We start from the raw sequence: 23757 nt of genomic DNA on the forward strand, positions 1-23757 counted from the left end.
GGCTGAAGAGTGACTCATCCGTGAAGAGGACCTGATGCCACTGCTGACGAGTCCATCGCAGCCTCTGTCTGGCCCAAACCAGTCAGGTGTGACGTCTAGGAGGTGTGAGCAGAGGGCCTCTGACAGGTCAACTTGCTCTAAGGCCAGTACATGGAGCCTCACTGTCCTGTCACTGATGTGAAGGTGTAAATTATGAAAATACGATGAAATGTAACTGTTCATTCAAGGGCAACCAGAGTAGGTAGCTCAGGTTGTATTTATTATTTGAAGGGTGTTGCTCAGTCTGAACAACCAGCAGCTTACTTTTATACATTTACTGTATGTCACTGCGTGTTTAATGAGATTCTTGTTTGAAAATGGAAAACAATAAATAAAAAATAACGGACTAACAGATGAATGAAGCACTGTTTCATTTAGAATCCTAACACATTTAGTTTATTTCAGTGAATATTAAAACACAGTTCATTATTAAATTTTACAGTGCACAGCAGGAACACAATTATAATATAAAAGTTACAAATACAAAGGTGTTTTGTGCGATATTGGGAGCATAATACAGTTTCAATCAAAGCAATTGATTAAGCTACATGAAAGTTAATTTTTTTGTGTTTTAATACCCTGAGATGAATGTATTATTTTACTGTTGGATACATTTTAAAATTAAGCACAATACTGCAAAGACAATACAATAAACCACATACGGAAATACTATTGCCAGAGAAAAGTAGCTTTAATTTCAACACATCTGGCACTTCTAACACTTAACACATCTGTATCTCTTTAAGACCTTAAAGCACTTTCATTTCTGTTTTCATACATTACCACTGTATAACACTGTAAAATCGACTTTGAAAGCTTGTGGACAATTTTGCATTGATTTAACTTACACTTCAGCTTTGCTATGCAGGTATTTAAAACTCCTATCACCTTCTTCTGAAATGTTTTAGCTTCTGTGTGAGCTGCAACAAAATTTAACTTAATGTCCTGGTCTTCAGCTCTCCTGTCTTAACTGGACTTTATTATCTTTATTGAACTTTATCAAACTATACTGTATGTATACGATAAATCTACTGTATGCCATGTTTTGCATTAAAGAAGGCTTACTCATTTGAAAGTGAACTAAGGAAATCTATTCCCTTTTTACCTGACCAAGCAGTCTCCTGGGATGTTTTTTTCACAGTATGCAAGCTCTCATCTCTAACATTCCACTTTTTTCAGTCTCTTGAGTGAGAGGTTTTGTGGCCTGTAGGTCATGGGCAGCCCCGGTCGAAGCCTGTTCTCTGCCTCACTAGGCCTTGCTTTTACTCTGATTCTGAAGACGCGTTTTTGTGGGTTCAGTCAGCACCAACGGTTCCTGCACAACAGTTGCTATGTAGTTTTTGCCTAGCAACTCAATGTCTACCTTCTGGCCTATTGTAGCAAGCTCTGTAGGCACATAGGCAAAAGCCACACTCTGTTGGGTGGTGTAGCTGTAGGCTCCAGAAGTGGTGTTTCCAACAACCTGAAAAAAAAAATTCAGATTTATTGTGGAAATTATTTATATGTATAAACATAAGAAAGTTTACAAACGAGAGGAGGCTGTTTGGCCCATCTAGTTTGTTGGGTAGTTAGTAGCTTATTGATCCAAACATCTTTCTTGAAAGTAGTCAGGTCACTGTCCTCAACAACATGGCAGGCTGCTCCATACTCTCACAACCCCTTGGGTAAAGAAGTGCCAAGTGCCTTCTGTTACTTGGTTTTAAATGCATTTCCATGTAGTTTCCACTGGTATCTGTCACGGATGTCAGGAAGGGCATGCCGTGGAATGACCAGGAGAGCAGTAGAGACCCTATGCATAGTGGCAAAAGAGGCAACACAGAGGTTAACCCGGGCTCAGGGGGTCAGACGATGTCGGGTAGAAGCCAATGCCCTCAGGCCGCGGAAGAGACGACCTGGTGCTAGGCGGGTCTCAAGACATCCGAACCCTCAATATATAGCCCCACACAAAGACAAACCGGAAGGACAAAAAAAGCACAGGAAACTAGGAACAGGACAGAGATGGAGTGCCCTCTAGATGTAGAGGGCATGACAGTATCTTTTGGTTTAAAGTATTTGTAATCATATACAATTTCCTTTTAGGGCATAAAGTGTCTCTTTCAGTCTACTAGTGTTTCAAGATGAACAGTAGTTTATGAAGAGATGACGTGACTCATTTTGAACTGCAGCTTAGTAGATACAGAATACGCAACTGAGGCATGTTTTAATGACTGAAACTTATTTGAAAGTGATACAGCTGAAAATCAATTGTACAGTATAAACCTGGAGAGACAATCTCCCACTTTTATCTTAGGAGTCAAATTAGATAAAGAAATAAGGCAGGAGTGATTAAAAATTGACCTCAATATACAGTACAGCAAGAACACTAGGCAAACAGGGTTTTACTGTTGACAGTTAGACTCAGAGTGACATATCAATTACATAAGCGTGTGGTTATTCCAAATGATCATGTAAAATCAATCTTTATATCGCATCAAGAAGAAAGCACCCCCTTTGTGTGAATATGTTCCACTTGAAAATGAATAAACATGAATACATATTTGTTCATTTGAACACAAAGTACACGGTTATAAGACACCACTGAAACTGGATTTGAAACTTTACAGTGTGAAGGTTGCCTGTTCAAGAAATTCCTATAACTGACAAATAAATGAAAGCAAATGCAAACGGAAGTGTATAGGGTGAAATGTATTGTCCCATGGGTCGCCAAATCCCTGTCTGAAGACCCCTTTTCACATCTCTCTTTGTTCAGCAAACTCTCACCTTGCCATTGTGCCAAATGGTCTCGTTGCCTTCTGGATCAACGTCATCGGTTTGCAGAGTGAGGTACACTAACTTGCGAGACAGGCCTTTGGCCTTGATCTCCTGTAGGGCCTTCTTTCCAATAAACTCCGCAGGCTGGGAAAAAGGATGAAGAAATACTTTCATGCTCCTATAAGTACTTTACCAGGCTCCGAACATTTTTAACCCATATAATAAGAACAGTAAATAGCCATCTGGCAAAAACATTGGAGGATCTGCTTCAGGTCAAATGCTGAAGTTGCCAAAGGTTTTTATTGATTGTACAAAGTTTCAAACAACCTTTAATGGAAAGTCCAGAAGATGTGGAAGGTGCCAATATTATCCTTGCAGTGTTTTTGCCTCTTTTAAATATTAACAACAGTTGTCAGTTGAGGAGTGTATCTTTGCATCTTTGTTCAGAGAGTCATGGCAGTTTTAGATATACTGAGCAAACATTAGCACTACAATTTCCATTTGCTGCCTGGATTTTAAACATACATTATTAATTATAGGTATATAACAGGATTTATATCATAAACTACCTCATTCACTATACAGTAAAACATTAATATACAGTGCCTTGTACAAGTATTCCCTGAAATGTTTCCACATTTTAATGCTGTGTGAACTTGCAATCATGACAATTTCAGACAGGACCTTATACTTTATACAAATTACACAATCTATTCCAAACCGATAAAGCTAGTATACAAATAGATTCGATTTTTAAAGAAAACTAGAAAACATAAATGCTAGGCCTCTTTGCTATGACATCTATAAATCAGGTCAGTTAGTTTGGAAGGTCAATGATTGGTGATTTCTGTCTGTTAGCAATCAAAGTGGTTTAATTTGTCTTCAGAGTAAACACATCTATTTCTGTATGTTCCTTCATGTACTAAATTTCAAAACTCGACATGCATAATGATAAGACAAATCCACCATTATCCAATCATGGATAAAGTGTGCAGGGGGACACAGATCAGGAGAAGATTATGTATCTATTGGATGACAGCTAGGTTCATCAGTAATAAGTTGAATGTGCCACATTGTCACAGTTGTCATCCAGAGGGTGCTCCTACCTTTTTCATTGTGTTCCCAGTTTTATTTCTCCCAGCTGTGTCTTATCCTCTTTTCCCTATTTAAGCCCCACGTCTCCGTAGTTCTGGTCTCAGCTTTGGAAGACGGACGCCCGGAATATCACCTACCACCGGGCACAGGAATGGCCTGGGAGCACCTTGTCCTGTCAAGGTTTTAACTATCCATATTCTTAATCACCTGTTCCCTGTGTTCGTCTTGGATGGATCTCCCAGCACCTGGACCTTGGACTGCTCCCTCATTTCCCTTACTGGACTCGTTCGCCTGCGCTCCCCCCATGCACCAGATCACGGCCATCACCACCCCCTGTGTTTCTACCCAACCTGATCCTGCTGTGTCCTCCCTGATGTCCTACTCCAGTCCCTTCCGGATTATAGCATCTCGCATAGGGTCTTTAACTTCGCATTTCTGAGCCGGTTCTCCCGTGACACACATACCCAGACACTAACCAGATCAGACCAACCTTTCACATTGAGCAGCCCGGCAAACAGGATACTGGTTTGAGATGCTACTGTGAAGCCAACAGTGGCTTTGAAAGAAATGAGAATCACTGCTTATACATCTACAGTACACTATTCCAATCCATTCACAGAGCTGACTTTCATGCTTGAGTGGCAAGAAAGAAGTCTTTACCGAAAAAGATGTTAAATTTCCATGACTCCCATATATACTGTAGATATGTTGCAGCATATTTTATTTTCAGGCAAGGAAAAAACTGAACTTTTTGTCTTGATGTAAATTGTTACTTCTAAAAGCAAGCCCATCACAGACATCACCATTCCAGATGTGGAGTGTAGTAATGGCAGCCTCATGTTATGGGGATGCTTCCCATGATAAGGACTAGGAAGCTTGTCAGGACTGATGGAAAAATGGATGGTGAATCCTAGAGGAGTCACCCAGGAGTTGAAAACTGGGTCAAGGTCTGAAGACCAAAGCCACAGTGACAAGAACAGAGTGAATGTCTGTGAGATGCCGAGTCAAACTTCACACCTAAAAGGACATACTGTAATAATTTATGGCGAGGCCTAATGATTATCTATCTCAGGAGGGTAATCAGAACTGAAGTTCAACTAGGGTTCTCCAGGCTGTAAGTAAACCTAGGACCAATGAGCTGTGAGGGAAACTCAGAAACAGTTAATGAAAAACAGTCTGGTCACCAACACAAGACTCTGGCATACTTTTTTTTAAAAAATGTAACCTATATGGATAATATAGGTAAGCAGATTAATGAAGTTTGTATAAAATTTTGTTCTAGTAGTGAAAATACATTCCGCATTTACTGAGACAAAATATAATCTATGGAAAAAAAAGCAATATTCAAATTAATCAAAACAGGATAAATATAGTGTCTTTAAACTGTATCCTCAGGGAATAATGGTTGTAAACAATATAGTTTTTAAATGTCACAGTTCTCTAACATGATATTTGCAGTGCTATTCCTACTGTATATGCATGGGATAGTCTTTTATTTGCTGCTTCGCAGACATCTCTGACATACACGTAAAATTCTGGAAGAGGGAACTAGACCGACACTTTTGACTATCCAGCCATTTCTAACCTCTTCTTCCAATTTAGGGCCAGAGGGGAGCCAGAGCCCATCCCAGCAAGCAAAAGGCACAAGGTAGGATACTCCCTTGACAGAATGCAGTCCATCACAGGGCACACACACAGACAAGCACACACTCACACAAGGGTCAATTAAGATACCAGTATGTTTTTCGACTGTGGGAAGAAACCAGGGCACCTAGAAGGGATCCACACAAACATGGGGAGAACATACAGTACAAACTCTAAGCAGACAGCACTCCAGGTCCGCAATTGAACCCAGGGACCCAGTGCTGTGAGGCAGGAATGCTAACCACTGTATTGCCCTGTTGCCCATTTGTTATATCAAAATATTTCATAAACTTTCTAAAATATAAACAATAAAGAACAGATGGTAATTTTAAAGTAAATCTTTAATGGTGGTGTAATGGTGTTTAATTTATAACATAATTCATGTTAACATATTTTGCAAATCAACAGACAAACAGAAAATATGTTTTAATTTTTTTTTGCAACGAGCTGTCACCGAAAAAAAAGTTTTTAATTAGCGAGGATTTCCTGGACTACAGTGTGTGTATACAGCGCCATCTTTTGGTGACATGGGAAATACTACAGAAAATACAGTACACCTAATCACAATGGGACAATCAGTGTTGTGAAACACTGGAACTTGTCAAGAACTGGTACTGTACATTATATAGGGGCACTGTTATTTATTCCAGAGTCAACATGCAAGACATCCTTGATTCATATGTCAGACAAATTGTTATTAAAGACAGCAGTGTGGAGTAGTGGATAGCTGGTGTTGTACCATCAGGGTAAAATCATAGACAGGCAGGGCTCAGGACTACTTCAGTGCATCAGGAGGCACCTTTGGCAGCAATTATAGCTGCAAGTCCTTTTAGATAAGCCTCTACCAACTCTGCACACCAGGCTGGTGTATACCCTATCTTCTTACTTAGCTGGGGACCACTGATGCACAGCAATTTTCAAGTCCCGCACAGACTTTTAATCAGATTCAGGCCAGTAGCACTCAAAGGCTACCGCAGGGTACTTGCGGCCTTGTGCTTTGGATTAATGTCCAGACCAAAGGTGAATTTTCCTTTTAGGACCTTAGCCAACTGAACCAGAGGTTCAGAGGTTCCCCTGAGGTTTGCCTGTACTTTGCTTCACCCGCTTTTCCTCAGTATCAAGAAGCTTCTAGGTCCCCGCGATATAAAGCAATAGCATTATGCGGCTACCACCACACTTGACAATAGGAATGCTGTTAAACAGATGATGTGTTGTGATGACTTTGAGCTAAATATTTACATTTTGCATTTAGACCAAAAGTTTTCTATATTGTCTCGTCTGATGACAAATGGTTTTGCCATATATTTACATCCATCCATTTTCTAACTGCTTCATCCAATTTTGGGTCACATGGAAACTGAAGCTATCCCAGCAATCAACAGGCGCAAGGCAGGATACACCCTGGATGGGATGCAGGACAGACACACAAACACAGACAATCACACACGCACACCAGGGCCAATTTCCTTAGAGGGCAATCAAACCAGGAAACCAGAACAATCAAAGGAAACCCATGCAAACACAGGGAGATCCTACAAACTCCACACAGATAGCACCCCAGGTCCAGGATTGAAATCAGGGCCCCAGAACTGTGAGGAAGCAACACTAACCACTGTGCCACCTCCCACACACTGTATTTACAGTATTACTTTAATGGTTTGTTGCTAATCACAGACTTGTGGGATTTGAGATGGCTCTTCTCAGTAATGGCGTCCTTCTTACCATTCTGCCTTACTAGTCAGGTTTGTGGAGAGACCAGGATATTGTTGACTCATGGACATCTTCTCCTGTCTCAACCATTGAACTCTGTAGCTCTTTCAAAGGCCTTACATTGACATCCCTAACCAGTTTCCCCCTTGCCTGGCTGTTCAGTCCAGTGAGACAGCCTGATTAGGTAGTATGTGGGAACTATGATACAACTTCCTCTTCTCAGTAATCAATTTCACCATGCTCTATGGGATATTCAGTATCTTTGAGATTCTTTATACCTTTCTCCCGATCTGTTTCTTTCCCACTTTCTCACTGAGTTATTCTGAAATATCCCTGGTCTTCATGATTGAATCCTTGCTTGAAATTCACTACTTGTATGAGGGACCTCACAGAGACAGGAATATTCTGAAATTAGGTGAACCACTATTATACTGTAGCACACAGACAGAGACCATTCATCTAACTGTGTAACTTGTGAACGTAATTTTGTTTACCAATTTAAGTTTGCCTTAGCAAAGGGGGTGAACACTTATCTATAACACTTTCTTTGCTGTTTTTAACTTATTTTTAACTTCTTTCATTCATAGAAGTGTCCAGTATAAGTATTTATGGTTTCATTAAAATTATTCACTTTAATAATATTGAGACTAAATAATACAGAGACTCAGTCTATTCTGTAGTTTTGATACTGTGTGTCACAATAACATCCAAATTATCAAAGAGTGGTACTAACAGTTATCTCAGATTAAACTAATTCTCTATTAAATCATGAGCTCTCAGAACATAAATATTTAACAGTGACCAGATCGTTCCTAGATTCTTTAAGATAGCCTCCATAGGTATGGTTTATAGGACAAAACAGGCAATAGGACAAGATAGGTGCAGTACTTAAAGGCACTGACCAAATCAAAGAAATAAACTTCTTCAAAATCAACAGTGAAACAAGAACCAGAAGACACAAGTGGATACTATACAAAAAAAGTTTTACAGATTTAGAACTGGAGAGTACAGTATACTTCCAAAAACTATAATAATGCCAAATCTGAACATACCTTATTTAACTTGATGAAGTAGTCTAAGCCAGCTTCTAGTGGATTTGTGTCACAGTTCATCTAGGAGAAGAATCAGTATATTACAATAACACATGCAATATTAAAATATTGTATCACTATAAAATAATCCAATAATGTATTACTTTAATAAGCATAATTAATTTAATATTAAATTACTGAAACAATTCTTAGGTTCTTATAAAAATAACTGAGTTAGTTTAAAAAGGAGTTTTGCAATTAAAAAGCATCTGGCCTGACAATTATACCCAAGAGTACCCAATGTTAAAGTTGTAATATCAGTAAATCAATCATATTTCTGAGGGACAAAAGTAGCCATTGCTGTTAAATTCAGTTCCTGTATATGAATTTTATTAATGACTCACATGTTTCAGAAAGTGTGACTTTCATTAACATACTTGTAGAAATAATAACCTTTATTCCAGAGGGAAAACTAAATGTGCATGATTCTGTACGATTTAGTACAATGAGTTACTTGAACAGGATTACTGTATCTTAATACATTTTAATTATACAATCATATACTCATGATCATATCATATGCTATGTAATATTTGAAGAAAAAAACAAGAATTACACAGAGGCTGCAGTACACAAATATTAATTTGGCTAACACTTTTGTCCAATGCAACTATCTATTGTATCCTTTTTACAGTTAGTAAACCATCCTTCAAAAAGTCATCAAAATATAACTTTTATAACAATCCTATGCATCCTAGCTACATCCTCAGCTCCACTATAGTATCAACATGTCCCTGCTTAAAAGTACTTCAAAATCTAAGAAATCAGCAATATACTTGGTAGTTTTGAAGAGGAGTTTGGGACAAAATTAGATTTTCCCTTAAACTTAGGGTATGATTAATATTACAACTGTATTTTAAACGAGATTAAAAATATACTGCATTAGGACTTGCCATAAATAAAAGCCAACCTCCAGCTTACACAAAACTTCAAAGCTATACATTAATCTTCAAGCCCAGACACCGGTCCACAGCAGAGACATCCAAAAAGAAGACAATGTGTTTCGAGGCACTTGCTTAGATTATTTTTACAGGTTTAACAGGAGTTCTTCTCTTGTTGCTTATCCCAATAATGCTGCACTATTTTCAACTACTTCAGCATAAACTGGGATTTGAAAAGACTTCCTAGGAAGGACATCCCATGGTGTGGTGCAGGGCTGAAACGTCTGTCACACTAGAAAACGTTTCCACCATATCCTCTCACACTGAATATACCGTCACTTAGTGTATGACACCAAGTCGTAGCAGAGAACTGCAAATAATATAATCAGCCCCTTAAATTCCTTTCTTCAGCTCTAAAAGACCAAGGAAAATGTCTGCTCTTTGCTGACCTCGGCTCCCCAGGCCCGAAAGGCCTTTTCCATGCGCAGCGAGCCCATGGCGTAGGTGCCAAAGTTGTCAATGGCCTCTTCCTGCCCTGCCTGCATGATGGCCTCATACAGCGCAGCAGTTTCCTGGCGGTCATGGTACAGCTCCCAGCCCAGCTCACCTGCAACACAATCGGCAGAGAGCTGAGGGCTCATACAAACTTCCGCTTCTCAAAAGGACTTTAACTTTTGCTCTCCTGGGATTTCGACGGGCGCTTTTGACACTCGCATAAATGTGATATTTTTGCTAACAGACTGAAAAAGCAAAGATGAGATTACATTAGTTGCGGTTACTCTGAACCTTGGATGGTAAGATCTGTCCAACAGCTATTAAAGCAGCCTAGACACAGCACAGTGGCAAGAAGCAGAATCCATTCAGCTGTTTTTATTCTCCTCCAGTTTAACACTGCATGTAATTGCTTTCTTCCCCTACTGACATTTTACTAGTTTCAAAAGATTGGTAGTACAACGTTGGTAGTACTTATTGTATTTATATTGTTGAGTCTGTTCATCACTGTGGTTCCCACAGAAAACTGAAAGGATGACGCGCAAATACAGTGTTTTAATCAGACTCTCACCAGTGTAAGATATTCTGATGGCTCTCAGAGGAATGTTTGCGACTTTGATGACTTTGCACTGAAGGAATCTGAAGGCCTTATCGCTCATGTCTTCTGCTGTCAGTTTCTGAAGAACTTTTCTGGAGTTGGGCCCGGCTATGCCCAGGACCCCTATGTCATCAGTGACATTGTTAATCTCTACGTTGTAGCCTCCATAAATTGCCTCCTGTTCAATCCACCTGGCAAAAATAAGGTAAAAAGTCAAGCCTATCTGTCCAAAGCTGAAAAAGGTTTTAGCATACTTTCTCTTACTGCTTTGTTGACACACTGTTGCTTGCAAGCTGTAAGTTTCTTTACTCTTCTTTTTAAACTACTAAACTACTAATGAACTATTTCTTGTATCAATGGGATTTTTTACAATTAACCAATTGTACTTCATTACAGTACATTTGATTTATCACGGTTTTGTAGGTCACCCTGCATAGATAATTAAGAAATTAAGAAACAAAATCTGAACTACAATAAGAAGGTTCTGGCAGACGTATGTAACATACAGTAGCTAGTTTGTTTTTCCTTATTAAGATATGGATACATTTATGGAATATTTGAAAGATATTGCAATTATTATAGTACTAGCAACAAAACAATTCAAACAAAACCAACGACAGAGGTAAATGTACAGCAGCTCAGACCAGCGAGTATCTAACTGTAATAAGAATTTTAATCAGCTTTAGGTACATACAGTACTCAGAAAGGCACACTCATACAGTCTGAATATAGTGAACCTCCTAAACAGCTACTAAATCCCATTTCAGGAGATTGTTTGATGGCAGTTTAGGTTATGGGTTGCAAATGGCATTTCTAAACATTTGATAATAACAAATTTATTAAATTTATTGAAATGTGACAGTAACCAGCCTTTACCATAGATTAACTGTGTTTATTAGCAATAATACCCTTACCCTGACCGTAGTCTGATGACTACTAGTCTAACCCCATCCATAGAATCAGGGTTATGTAATAAGCTTTTATAACTGTTTATTCATAACATGTTAGTGATAGATAATTAGGAGATGGTTAAAGCAATTACCAAATCTAAAGAGTGACAATTTGTTTGATAAATTTCCCATTTTTGTTCAACCTTTAAGATCTCAAAAATGAGTGGTGAATGATTTCTGCTTATACACAGCATTCAAATAGGAGCTAATGAATAGGGTGCTTGTACACAAAGGCAAGGTTCTAACATTACAGAGAGCTTAAATACACTGCTGAGGAGGCCCCTAACTTCACATATTTCTGTTATTAAGTAAGAGACATTTAATTTTTGTATAAATCTAGCTTTACTGGAAACCGTGTATAATGTTATGGTAACTGTGCCAGAAGCACTGTAGTGAACTGTCATCCAGGCTATGGATTAAGGGAAAACTGTGCAAAACTGTCACTGTGTTAATGCAATGAATAGAAAACAAATTGAACCCCAATATTATTTAAACCTTAATTGGCTGGAAATTCATGTTCCACACAAAAGCACAACTCAAAACAAAAATCCCACTGTTGCGTATGAGTTTCTATTGCCCTGGTAACCAGCTGGATCTGAGACATACTGGAGAGCGACAGACAATGAACATGACTCGACCTGAGATCATGAAGTTCAGAACCAGAGCCAGTGACCAAGAGGAACTCTCCAGGGGAGAGATGGGTAACTGTAACTTCAGCATACACCCGGCCTTGAGGAGTCAACATGTGGCTAATGTTTGTTACACCAACCTGAAACAATTCAGAGCAGCAAGAAACATACTTGTCAGAAAAAAATATTTCATGTACATTAATACAACACATGTCTACCCCCGCAAAGGCTACTTCATATGTTCCAGAGTTAAAACGGCAGTTGATATCTTCAGCAGTTTTTTAGCTTATCTCCTGATAAGTAATCTATTACATGAACTTGACTGAAGTTTTATCACAGACACAATTTGTTTTCATGGATTATTATTTTGGATGCTGGCAAATTGTTTTAGAGAAATATATTAGTGAAATCCAGGTTTCTGCAGTAAGAGGTGTTCGTAGAACTGTAGGTGGCGCCCTTCTCTCAGAATCAGAATTTCCACAAAAAAAAAACATGTACCAGTATGGTAACTGGGGCTTCAGTGGTGTAGAAGGTACCAACATTTGAATAGGACACTGAAGAGAAGCCTTGACCACTGCCATTAATGATCCCATTCCACTGGCTGTAAGACTAGGGGTGTTAACATTGCCCCATCCATCCATTTTCTAAGTGCTTCATCCATTTCAGGGTCACAGAGGAGCCAGAGTCTAATCCGGCAAGCAACGGGTGCAAGGCAGAGTACTGCCTAGACAGGGTGTATTGCAGGGCACACACAGACCAATCAAGCATTTACTCACACAAGGGCCAGTTTTCCCAGAAGCTATGAACCTAACAGCACATTTTTGCAATGTGAGAGAAAGCCCATACAAACACAACGAGGACATACAAACTCTGCACAGATTTCTGTTCTACCTTTAAGATCTCACAAATGCAGAGTGGTGAATGATTTCCACTTCTAACTGGTATTTAAGCCAGAAGCCTAGTGCTGCAAGGCAGCAATGCTAACCACTGCACCACCCTGCCACCCAGATGTGAAACAATTACAGTACATTAAAATAAATTCAAACACATAAATTGATCATTTACAGTATCAACTTAACAGGTGGTTTGTTAAATTTAGAAATCTAGAGATCATTTAGGACTAAATTCTAAATACCTATCAGCCCTCAAAGACTGAATTAAGAGAACCCATGTTCTTTTAATTGATTAGATTACTTTCTTGATTCATCAATAGTCTACAGATGTTGCCAATTTTTACACCTACAAGAACAACTGGTTTGGGGTCTCCCAGATCACAGCTGGAGACCCCTGTTCTACAGGATGGATTTCCAAACCTCATCCTGCATGGCTGCAGTACTGCAGGTTTTCATTCTAGGACAACTCTTAACGATCTAATTGAACTAATTATTTGGAGCTGTTCAACAGATTTTCAAAGCTCTTCATGTGGTGCCAATTTATGCGTTTGGGTGCTTAGACTTAAAAAAAGAGCTGCATGAATTCTGCTCCCCAGGAATTGAGTTGTGAGCTGCTGCTGTTCAGGTACTGTAGCCACTTGATGCAAAAAAAAATATATATATATAATGCAGCCAATTCAATGCCGGCTGCATTCGTCAGTACTCATTACAATAGGAATCCCAAATCCTGGCCCTGGAGGGCTGGTGTACCTAAACAGACAATAAAGAGAATGTACTGTACCAACACACTCCTACATGATTTTCAAATATTAAATGACTAAATTATAAGTGGAAAACCAACTTATAATAACATAGCACCTTACAAATTTATTACCTAGGTAAGTAGGAGAATTAAAACATACCTTCGGCACAACATTGGCAAAGAGCCGGTCCAGAAGCTGAATGGAGTCTTTCCCCTTGACAGTAAACTTCCCGAAGGGGGTGAGGTCAATCACTCCCACCTTCTCCATCACCAGCCTGCACTCCCGCCCAATGGGCTTGAACCAGTTTGTACGTCGGAAACTGGGTCTGACAAAAAAAAATCATCCACACTGTATTTTTACTTTAATTCACAAAGCGTTTTTTAACTGACACTAAATGATGAGGTATGGCAGCTTCAACGGTCTCAGAAACAAAACACGAGATTGCATATTTAAAAGATAATGCAGAAAGAGCCAGAAAGACACTACAAATTGTCAGGCCTAAATATGCCAATTTTCCATTTTCAGTATTGTAAAGTCTGAAGGGTGTTACCAAGCTGTTGACTGCAGGAAAAAGCAGTTCAACCTACAGGAGGGGTTTCTTTTCAAAAATGAATAGGACCATTCCTCACCCCAAAAAACAGTTGGCAACTATCCCAACACAGCCATAGCCCCCATCACTAAGACACTAGACAAATTCTTCAAGTTATTGCATAACTTCCTGTGCACTCCAAAATAATCACGCCTTCATCACGGGAGATGTCCTGGACTTTCAAACCAGCAGCAGATTAATCAGTGATACGCAGAAAAAAAATCTTGTTTATAGAATATACAAGGGCAAAGGCAAAGTCGAGAAAACAAAGAGTAAATCAAACATATTTAAAAAATAAGTTCATCTTTCCAGTATTAAAGATTTCAAATGATCAGATTCTGTTCAGAATTGTTAACTTACAGATGACATTGCCCAAAAATCCTTTTGTACAATCCACATATTTACCAATATACTGTACATCACACATGAAAATTTAGTCTATCCTTGTCTGTTCCCTTAATATTTTACAATTATTTTACTTCTAACCAACTTATATACATTCACAATAGTGAAAATAAGTATGTTTTTTATTATTTATGAAGAGGGAAATAAGTATAAAGATATATATTTTTAATTCCAGTTTCAGTTATTCTGACTCAAGAAATTCAGACTTTAAAGGCTTACTGTACTTAACTCACCTAGATCAATATTTGACAAATAGGTTAATCTGTAATTTAAGTGAAAATGTTAATTTTTCCATTATGAAAAATTTCATTTATAAATTCAATGCAACCATTTATTGTTGGTAAATCTGAGAGAAGCCACTTTCCCGTTATGGTCTTTCCACCTGCAGATAAGAGATTTCCAAACAGATATTTGTCAGTACTACTTAATTTAAAATCCAGCTTGCCAAAACATAGAACCTCAAATGTAAAGGGTAAATTCCTTCAAATTTGTTCTCTAGGGCCCCATGTACTGTAGATCCATCCAGAAAGACTTAATTTAGGACACTCCCGAATGTATGACGATAATCACTTTCTTGGTTTCCACACTGTCTCCAACATTTAGAAGTTTCCCCAGTATGGTGTGCCTTCTGCCTTGGAGTAATAAAAAATCTAACAAATGTTTTTCCAGCAAGACTCTCTCCATAAACGTGAGTTAGTACAACTCAATTGAAATTCCCAAATTTTGTTTTTTGTACTTCAACTCATCCCTTCCCTTTTGAGCATGTTATTGACAGGAATGATTTTTGTGTTCTTTTTTGGCATTGACATAAAACTAGACCGTTTCATTATTTTAATTTATTATTAAAACAAAATTAAAGATCAAGCAATTTATTTTTGACCGGAATTGTTCTTGTCTTGGCTCCTGGATATGAACTCTCTAACCCTGGCAAGGGTCCTCCACCCAACAAACGTCAAGCCAATCGTCTTTTTTAACTCCTCACAGGCAACACAGCCCCATACCTGAGATTCATTGCCATTTAGAAGAAAGATTAAGATCACTTTATTAGCCATATACAATTTCTTGCATTAGGAATTTGTCTTTTCGCATACCAGAACTTGCTCTCTCTGAGACACACAGGCACAAAGATGGGGAGAGAGAAGCTTGGGGTCAGAGCACAGCATCAGCCATTTATACGGTGCCCCTGGAGCAGTTGGGGTTAAGGGCCTTGATTAGGGGCTCAACAGAGTAGGATTCTTCTGCTGGTTGCGGGATTTGAACCTGCAACCTTCCAGCCACAGGGGAGTCTTTCCCCTTAAAAGTAAACTTCCAGCACAGATCCTTAGCACCAGTGCCACCGCTATGCCCCTCACCAACAGCACTGCGAACCTGTGTCATAGACGTACACCTACTGTCTTACCTGTATCCTGTTTCGTCACCAGGCTTATAAAACCAGTGAGGCTGTTCCCAGCCGGAGTGGAAACCCATGGATGCTTTCGATTTCAGGATTTCATAAATTCCACTCACTCTCTCTGTAGGTCTGCCTGCAAATCGCTCTTCTTTGGGGTACCCGACTATAAAAAAAGGGTACAGAACATTCTTTAATCCCTTTTCCCTTCCATGCAGTTCAAAACTAGTTTTATACAATATTGTTATACAGTAGGTTTGGGGGATATAAAGTGTTTAACCTCACCTCACTGCACTTATCTTTAAGTGACAATGGACATAGTTTAGGGGTGTTTGGATAGGAGCCGCACTCCACAATCTTATTGACTGATGAAACCACATGTGCAGGAACCCAGCTGGCCTGCAAGTTTACTAATATTGGCTAAGACTGTGCCTTTCTTGTTTAGGTCATTAAGCCCACCTTTCTGGTGATGGTACCACAACAAAATGTATTTGATTTACAGTATCATGGTTTAGGACTGAAGATACAGTCTTGGGAGAAAGGACTGTACAGAGAAGATGCTGGAGAGAAGAGCAGAAATTTTGAATACATTTTGAATGGGTCCATCTTTTTGCAGACCAGTCTGCAGAACTTGCCCCTCTTTTAGGATTTAGATAAAGCATTGTTACCCTAATAGTTGTAGAAATATTTCATTCATATTATTTATTACCTAGATTAACATATTGTGCATTTCATCTTCTCAGGTTGAAAATTACCATTACCTTACCAATGTTGTTAAATCCATAAGATTCACGGGCTTTTACTGCAGTGTATGGTACTGTAGTCCATTTGCCATAGCGATTGGGGTCCACTTCAATGAGGTCAAAGGGAGGTTCTCCCTTCATGATCCAGTCACTCAGGAACTTCCCAATGCCACCAGCGTGAATGACTCCGTACCTGGAGGGATACAGTCCACTGACATTACTGCCACTGCCATTCATTAGTAAAAACATTCAGAAAAAGGCCAGAGTGTTAAGTGAGTCTGGGAAAGTATACGACAGTGGAAATTAAATTGATGTGTTGGCATACTTTATTATTTTCTGAGGACAGCACTATCCTCTTTCCTAGTTTAACACATAATTCACATGTAAAATCAGAAACTTGTAGTCACACTGGTCTGTTGTAAATTGTCCCTCAAAACAGGATTCTGCAATAGAAATTTTCAAAGTTGTATCAAGCTATATTTCAAAAGCAATTTCCCACATCTTTTTTGATTAAACTGGAATGACTGATCTAGCTTGATATTCTACACTGTATTAAAGGGGAACTGCAGTCACAATTTCTCAGACCACTTATTAAATCTCGGTAACAAAATAAATGATTGGAATATTTTACCAATCGCAAATTTGACAAATTTTTAATTAGATGCAAAATCGTAAATTTTGTGATTACTGTATGGTAGCCATACTGTCACAAACAGCTGGTTTTGCCATGGACGAGAGCAAGAGTTTGCACAAATTGTGATGTGAAAGTGGCCATTCCTGCTCACTAGTCACTGTAAGTAAATGAGAAACATGGTCTCCCAGCAATGTTAATTCTTTATTGTCTTTTTGAACTCACACATATATTTAAAATGATGCCTCACTGTCAAGCATTTGGCTGTTCAGATCATATCGATTGCATACAAAACACAAGATCAGATCAGCAGAAAGTCAAACTGTTTTCTTTTTTTTAAGGGGTATTTAACTAGCCAAGAGATGGGTAATAAACATGGGCACTGACGTTTGCATGTTTCTCAACAAGATTCATTTTGATGTGTGTTTACATAAGTACAGGTTGTGCAGCAGACATTTCACCCCACTGTTATCTCCTTGCAAAGTTACCAAATAAATACTATTTATTGGCAAAACAGCCTCAAAGTTGATAGGTTGAATTCAATTCAATTGCACTCATTCAAATCAGCCGTTCAGGTGATGGCTCGGGCTATGACACAGCAAGTCCTCCGAAAATATAAGTCCTCCTAGAATTTTCTTTTAGATCACCCACAAAATAACCACCAATGTAAATAACAGAGCACTTTTGTAAAACTTGAAAAGAAATGTATTTTAGTTGGTTGGCAGGCTGCTCTTTTTTTTGCAATACTTAAAAGTATCTAAAAACCATCACCTTGTATGTGCCACTTTCATGAAAATACTAAAAATTTATATAGTATCAAAATTCACTTGGTCTAAGGCATGTTTCCAATGTAATAGGGCCACCTTCATGTCACCGGACATTTTGTTCCCTTGTTCTGAATCCCGGACAATTACGGCAACATGGCGCTACGCATACATCGAAACCTCATCTCTTTTGTGATGTAAATTGGAGGTTGTAAACATTACTGTGCCCTTGGTAGTTTCATTACGGTTTGAAATGCCCTCATTATTACCCATTCATTATAACCCCAAAATGTAAAAATAGCCGTTCACCTTTGAACTAATATAGAGTGATTTCACCAGAGTGTAAAGAAACCAAAACAAATCCCCACTCTGGAATGCAAAATGTAGAAGAAACCAGGGTGCTTGATGTTCATAGGGGATTGAAGGGTCGTTAAATTTGAAGCTAACAGCTATGACTTTATTTAGCACAGCACTCTTGAACTTTCTATTGATGTTAAAATCATGTATGACTACGATAAAATCCGCTTCTAATCAAGACTGTACCTACCCAAAGCCAATGGCCACCCAATAATTCTGAGCTCCTACGTGCGGCCCAGCCATGGGGAGAAGGTCTGGGGTGTAGGTGATTGGACCTGATACTATGTTGATGATGTCAGCTTTCTTCAGGACCGGAACCATCTCCATTGCACCTTCAACATTCTCCATGATCCTGTCCAAATCTGATTCAAACAGCTCTTTCCCAAAGCCTGGAAGAGCAACCAACATTCAGAGTGCATGTGCAGCTCAAGCAGGTGAAGAGACATGTTTGTGTTTTTTGCAGAAGATCAGCCAGTGCACAAACTTGTCTAGCAGCAATAATGATATGCAGCAATGCTCATGTTTTACCCATAAAAAGAAAACAAAATATGAAAACATCCTCAGCATCTATTCTCTAAGAGATGTATGAAGGGATGAATCCCATTGATCAGCATCTAGTTCTAAAACCGACGTTTTCATTTGGAATTACATTCACAGGTAAACTTTGCCACTATACATTACAGTATATGGCTGCTGTAATTTTCTTGACATACTGTATATTTCTCCTCTGTTTTTTAAGAATACTGACGCATATAAATGATATTCCCTTCCCTTCACATTTCTTTAGGTTCCTTGGCAATCATGGACGATTTGTATTTCTGCATCGTGTGGAACAGATATCAAACAGTTACAATGTGTGTAACCAATATATCCCATCACATTCATTTCTATTTACTGTGATGTGCAAAGATTAAATACAATGTAAAAATTAGCCAGCTGGATGAAGTTCTGCCCAACAATAGCTTTCCCAAAGAAAAAATCCTGATAGTTCTTTTAAAAAAAAGTCATTCAAGAAGAGGTCATTCTCCTCTACATGTAACTCCTACAGACCTATTGAAACAGATATCTCAAGAGTATTTTGGGGAACTTTTAAAGTTTGATGCTTTCTATTCATTCGTTTGGTTAGATTGTAATACATGTGAAAAAGAGATGAGCTTTTCGGAGTGTATTGGCACCCAGAGAGCTCACCAGGCTGAGGGAATTGGCAGTCTTGCCAGAAAGGTGAGGCTAACCAGTCTCCCGTCTCAGTATTGTGAGAACTGAGCCAGGGAGTTACCGCAGAGGGTGAAGACGGGGTGGAGGGAGCTGTACGAGAGAGATGTGCCTGGGAAGTCCCGGATGAAAAACTTAAATATGTAGGTGAGCAGAAGTGCGCAAAGTTAGGATCTTATCTTCTTCCCAAATTTCTATGATAAAATTAACAAAAAAAGTTTTTTTCCGATCTACCTGGGGGAACACCATCTGTTATCCAGGAGTCCTGCAGCTTCATCTTCTCCTGTTTCTCGTACGGCCCGAAGAGCAGCCCGTCCCGCTCCTGACGCAGGTAGTACGAAGATTCCAGATCTCGGATCACAGCAAGCTCTTTCTTCAAGGCCTTTACCTCCGGGATAGTGGAAGTGACAACATACTGATGGTGGACAGGCATGATGGGGTGCTCAAAGCCAATCATTTTCCCCACTTCTCGGGCCCAGAAGCCTACCATTCATAGATAAACAAACACAAAACAGGTGTTCTGCTTCCAGTCTAAAACACAACAATCTTTTTTGTTTTGTAAATCAGTTTGCATTTTAATTTTAAAGAACAGAACAAGAAGAGTACAACGCAATCACTCTCTAACACAAACTTACACAGTACATTCTTAGTACTTAGTACATTCATCCATCCATTTTCTATCCAGTACAGGGTTGCAGGGGAGCCAGAGCCTATGCCAGCAAGCAATGGGTGGGAGGCAGGATACACCCTGGACAGGATGCTAGTTCATTGCAGGACATCAACAGACCCACACTCACACCACGTTTCCCAGAAGTCAACTAACTTACCAGTATGAGGGAACCAATGTGAACACGGGGAAACGTACAAACTCCACACAGACAGCACAACACAAATTAACCTCAGGATCCCAGCACTGTTAAAGCAGCGATGCTAACCACTGTGCCACCATGCCACCCCTGATAAACAGCTGTGTTTTATTAATTGTTTGCTTCCACCATGGTTTCAGACATACCATCATTATATACATTATGTAAGGACTGTATATACAGTATATACTTGTCATATTTTGACAAGTCACACAATTAATTGGATGGCCCATGTGCAATAATAATGGTTTGCACAAGTTTAGAATACTGTAGATACACCTGTCATTCCTCTGTCAGATAATGAATTTCAAGCAAATAATTAACCACAAACACCAAGAAGATTAATTATAACTGCTTGTTCCATTTTAAGACGCCACCACTGATGTTAAGTGAACTTTTATTTTCGCCATTAAGATCTGTATTGCATTATTTTGTGTGCAGTCCTTTGTTAAAAAAGTTTAAAAATTCTGCTATAATTATTTTTCCCTATTTGCAAAAGACACTGAAATTTTATCACCAACTATATGTATTCTCAAAATGTATGCAAAATAGTCAACTGTTTTAGAATAGTGACAATTTCTTAATATTTACTGCATTTTGTTAAAAATTGCCCAGTTTTTCATTTATAAAAAAGGAGGTTCAGGGAAACCTCTGAACAGGGGACAGGGAAATATTTTTAGAAACTAAATACTTCAGGCACAAAATGATATTATTATTTATTTTTTTAAGATCTTAAATTATTATTTTACTCGTCACTGAAAACAAGAATATGCTGATATCTTGGCATGGATAATCATTGGCCATATTTTAAAGATCCCCATTTTTGTAGAACTAAAGTAAACTATTCTATCTTTATATTATATAAAGATAATACATTTGATGATCACATGAAACGAATCTGATCCTCTGCAAGTACAAAGTGACAGAGTAACACACTTCAATATTCTTGGTACATGGCCAGACAGAACATTCATCCAGTTGTGAAATCTCTTCAGCCGGAGATCAGGATATTTCTGGAGTGACCATGTGAATCCTGCTGCTTGTTTTTCAACACTAGTAGTAACTTGTATAAACCAGTTCTGGATGGTGAGACACAAGATGTTTGGCACAGCTGTTGACTTGGGCTATTTCTGCCAAGCTGTTAGCAAACCTCAACAATCATTCTATATCGGTTCACTGAACAAAACAGCTGGGTCGACAACATACTGCAGGAGGCTTGTAAGGGGATATTGAACTTTGCCCTCTACTCCTGGGTGAACTGTTCCACTTGACATCCACTGTGAAATCGTCACAGCTCAAAAACCATGACAGTGACCTTGAACTTGAATGAAGACTGGAGATGCATCGCTGCTTGTGCTGAGAGAAACAGAGCTAAGCAGGTTCTAACACAAAGCAATCACCAGTAGTAATCACGCTTAAAGAGAAACATAAACCTAAGCCTGACTTACTGTAGGTTTCATCATTGCACAGCAAATGAACCAGCACTGAATTTTCCATAAAAGTAATAATAATAATAACCATTAAGCATTTTCCCTAGTCCATTGTGGCTACAACCAATAATGCTTCATTTATTAAACTACTGTAGATGATAAATTACTAGACTCTTAAGGCCCTGGACCTAACAAGGTTCCTGAAATAGAAATAACTGCACAGTCTAATGGCGGTGGTGTTTATATAGTGCATACATTAAATATATATGCATATCTCTGCATGGATTTTCTCATTTTTTGGTCTCATAGATGAATCAAAATGAACAAGCAGATCATATTAGAAAAGCAAAAATGGGACGAGTAAGAAAAATAGTACAGATTTTCTCTTCATATTGCCTGCAGTATAAATGGCAGGAAAACATTAAAAAGTTCACTGTACAGCATACTGTACATGAGTGTCAGCTGCTCACTAAATACACCACTTTCTGCTTCTAGCTCTTCATGTGACATGACCTGCCACAGGTTCATTATCACAATTGCTTAAAAAACAGCTTACAGGCATCTGGGCCAGGGATTTCCTATCCTGGTCTACTAGGGCCAGTGTATCTACAGGTTTTCTTTCCAACTCAGTTCTTAACGAGCTAAACCTTGGTACCTGTCTTAATCTACCAGTTTGTCTTTGGACTGTGGGGGGAAACTGAAGCACCCAGTTTCTCCACTTTTACTAGAGGAAACCCACAGAAGCACAGGGAGATCACCCAAACCCCATGCAGATAGCACCCCAGCAATTGAACCCAGGGCCTCTTGGCTGCAAGGCAGCCATGCTAACCACTATGCCTCCCTCAAATCTATTTTTTTTTAGAAACTTTTATGTTGTGTTAATTGTACCACCTGTTTTAGTAAATCTCAGATTCCAACCCTGGAAGATTTATAGCACTTCCAAATTCTTTTGGGTTGTTTTCTAATAAGGTAAAAAATGTGATCGTTTGGAACAACATGGGCAATTTTGATTAACCTGGTGTCTTGCATAGCGAACAGCACCAAAATAATCTAAGGGTACACTACTGAGATTCACAACCAACAACTGGGTTCAAAAGTCTTCAACGACAAATACAAAACAAAGAATGCTGATCCTGACCACTACTGGGAAGCAAAACAGTATGTTTTATAGCATGTTCTTATTACTGTCCACTCCCACCCTGTAAGGACAACAGCTGCAGGAATGCGATCGGTTAACCACAGTTCTAGCTAATGAAGAGAATTTTGCAAGCTCAGAGAAATGCCAAGCAAGGGTCTACAGTCTCATCTTACATATACAGTATCTGTCACTTCTGCAGACAAGGAGGGCATAACCATTGCCTGCACTTGAGTGTGCGATAGGGAAAAGAACCCCACATCGACATTGACATGATGTGGCTTTTGCCTTATAACTACTTGTGTGGTGCCAGTGGCTTATTTAGAGGGCGATAACAACACAGTCAGAACTGCGTGCATCCTTTTCAATTTGACTCCAGAAAGAGACGGACCAGGTATTCTGAAGTTGCCACTGAATCAGTAAGAAACATGCAGTAGTGATATGTGAGTGAGACCAATTCCTGTCTTTACTGCTTTGAAACACCTTCATTAACTAGTATTTAAAAAAACATTCTATGCTTTTTGTCTCTAAGGCTTCTTAAATAAAGAATGTCTCTTTTATTCAAGCACAAGTGTTGTGGAAGTTGTTCTTTTGCTCATTCTGTCTGTATTATGTACAATAGCGTATCACACGTTTGAATAAGAAAGTCTAAAAAAATAAAAAGTAGTCTAAAAAATACATTTTCTTTACTGAATGTTGTTAAGTTGGAAACCATAAATTAC

At 38.8% G+C, this 23757-nt stretch overlaps 1 protein-coding gene across 3 annotated transcripts in view; it reads right to left on the reverse strand.

Annotated features, from left to right (window-relative positions):
• Positions 1-473: 473 nt before the first annotated feature.
• dmgdh (dimethylglycine dehydrogenase) overlaps positions 474-23757 on the reverse strand; it is a 34668-nt gene continuing 11384 nt past the window's right edge. For all 3 annotated transcript variants that reach the window (XM_088909809.1, XM_088909806.1, XM_088909810.1), the window contains 11 exons: positions 19839-20087; positions 18583-18781; positions 16664-16833; positions 15910-16063; positions 13676-13841; positions 11890-12020; positions 10275-10492; positions 9661-9818; positions 8292-8351; positions 2800-2934; positions 474-1501 (listed from right to left, as the gene is read on the reverse strand). In XM_088909809.1, the coding sequence (XP_088765935.1) occupies positions 1289-1501; positions 2800-2934; positions 8292-8351; positions 9661-9818; positions 10275-10492; positions 11890-12020; positions 13676-13841; positions 15910-16063; positions 16664-16833; positions 18583-18781; positions 19839-20087 (1853 nt within the window). In that variant the 3' untranslated portion in view covers positions 474-1288. The remainder of the gene's footprint in view (positions 1502-2799; positions 2935-8291; positions 8352-9660; positions 9819-10274; positions 10493-11889; positions 12021-13675; positions 13842-15909; positions 16064-16663; positions 16834-18582; positions 18782-19838; positions 20088-23757) is intronic.

The sequence above is a fragment of the Atractosteus spatula genome, chromosome 3, assembly GCF_055471065.1.
Source record: "Atractosteus spatula isolate fAtrSpa1 chromosome 3, fAtrSpa1.hap1, whole genome shotgun sequence".
NCBI lineage: Eukaryota > Metazoa > Chordata > Actinopteri > Semionotiformes > Lepisosteidae > Atractosteus > Atractosteus spatula.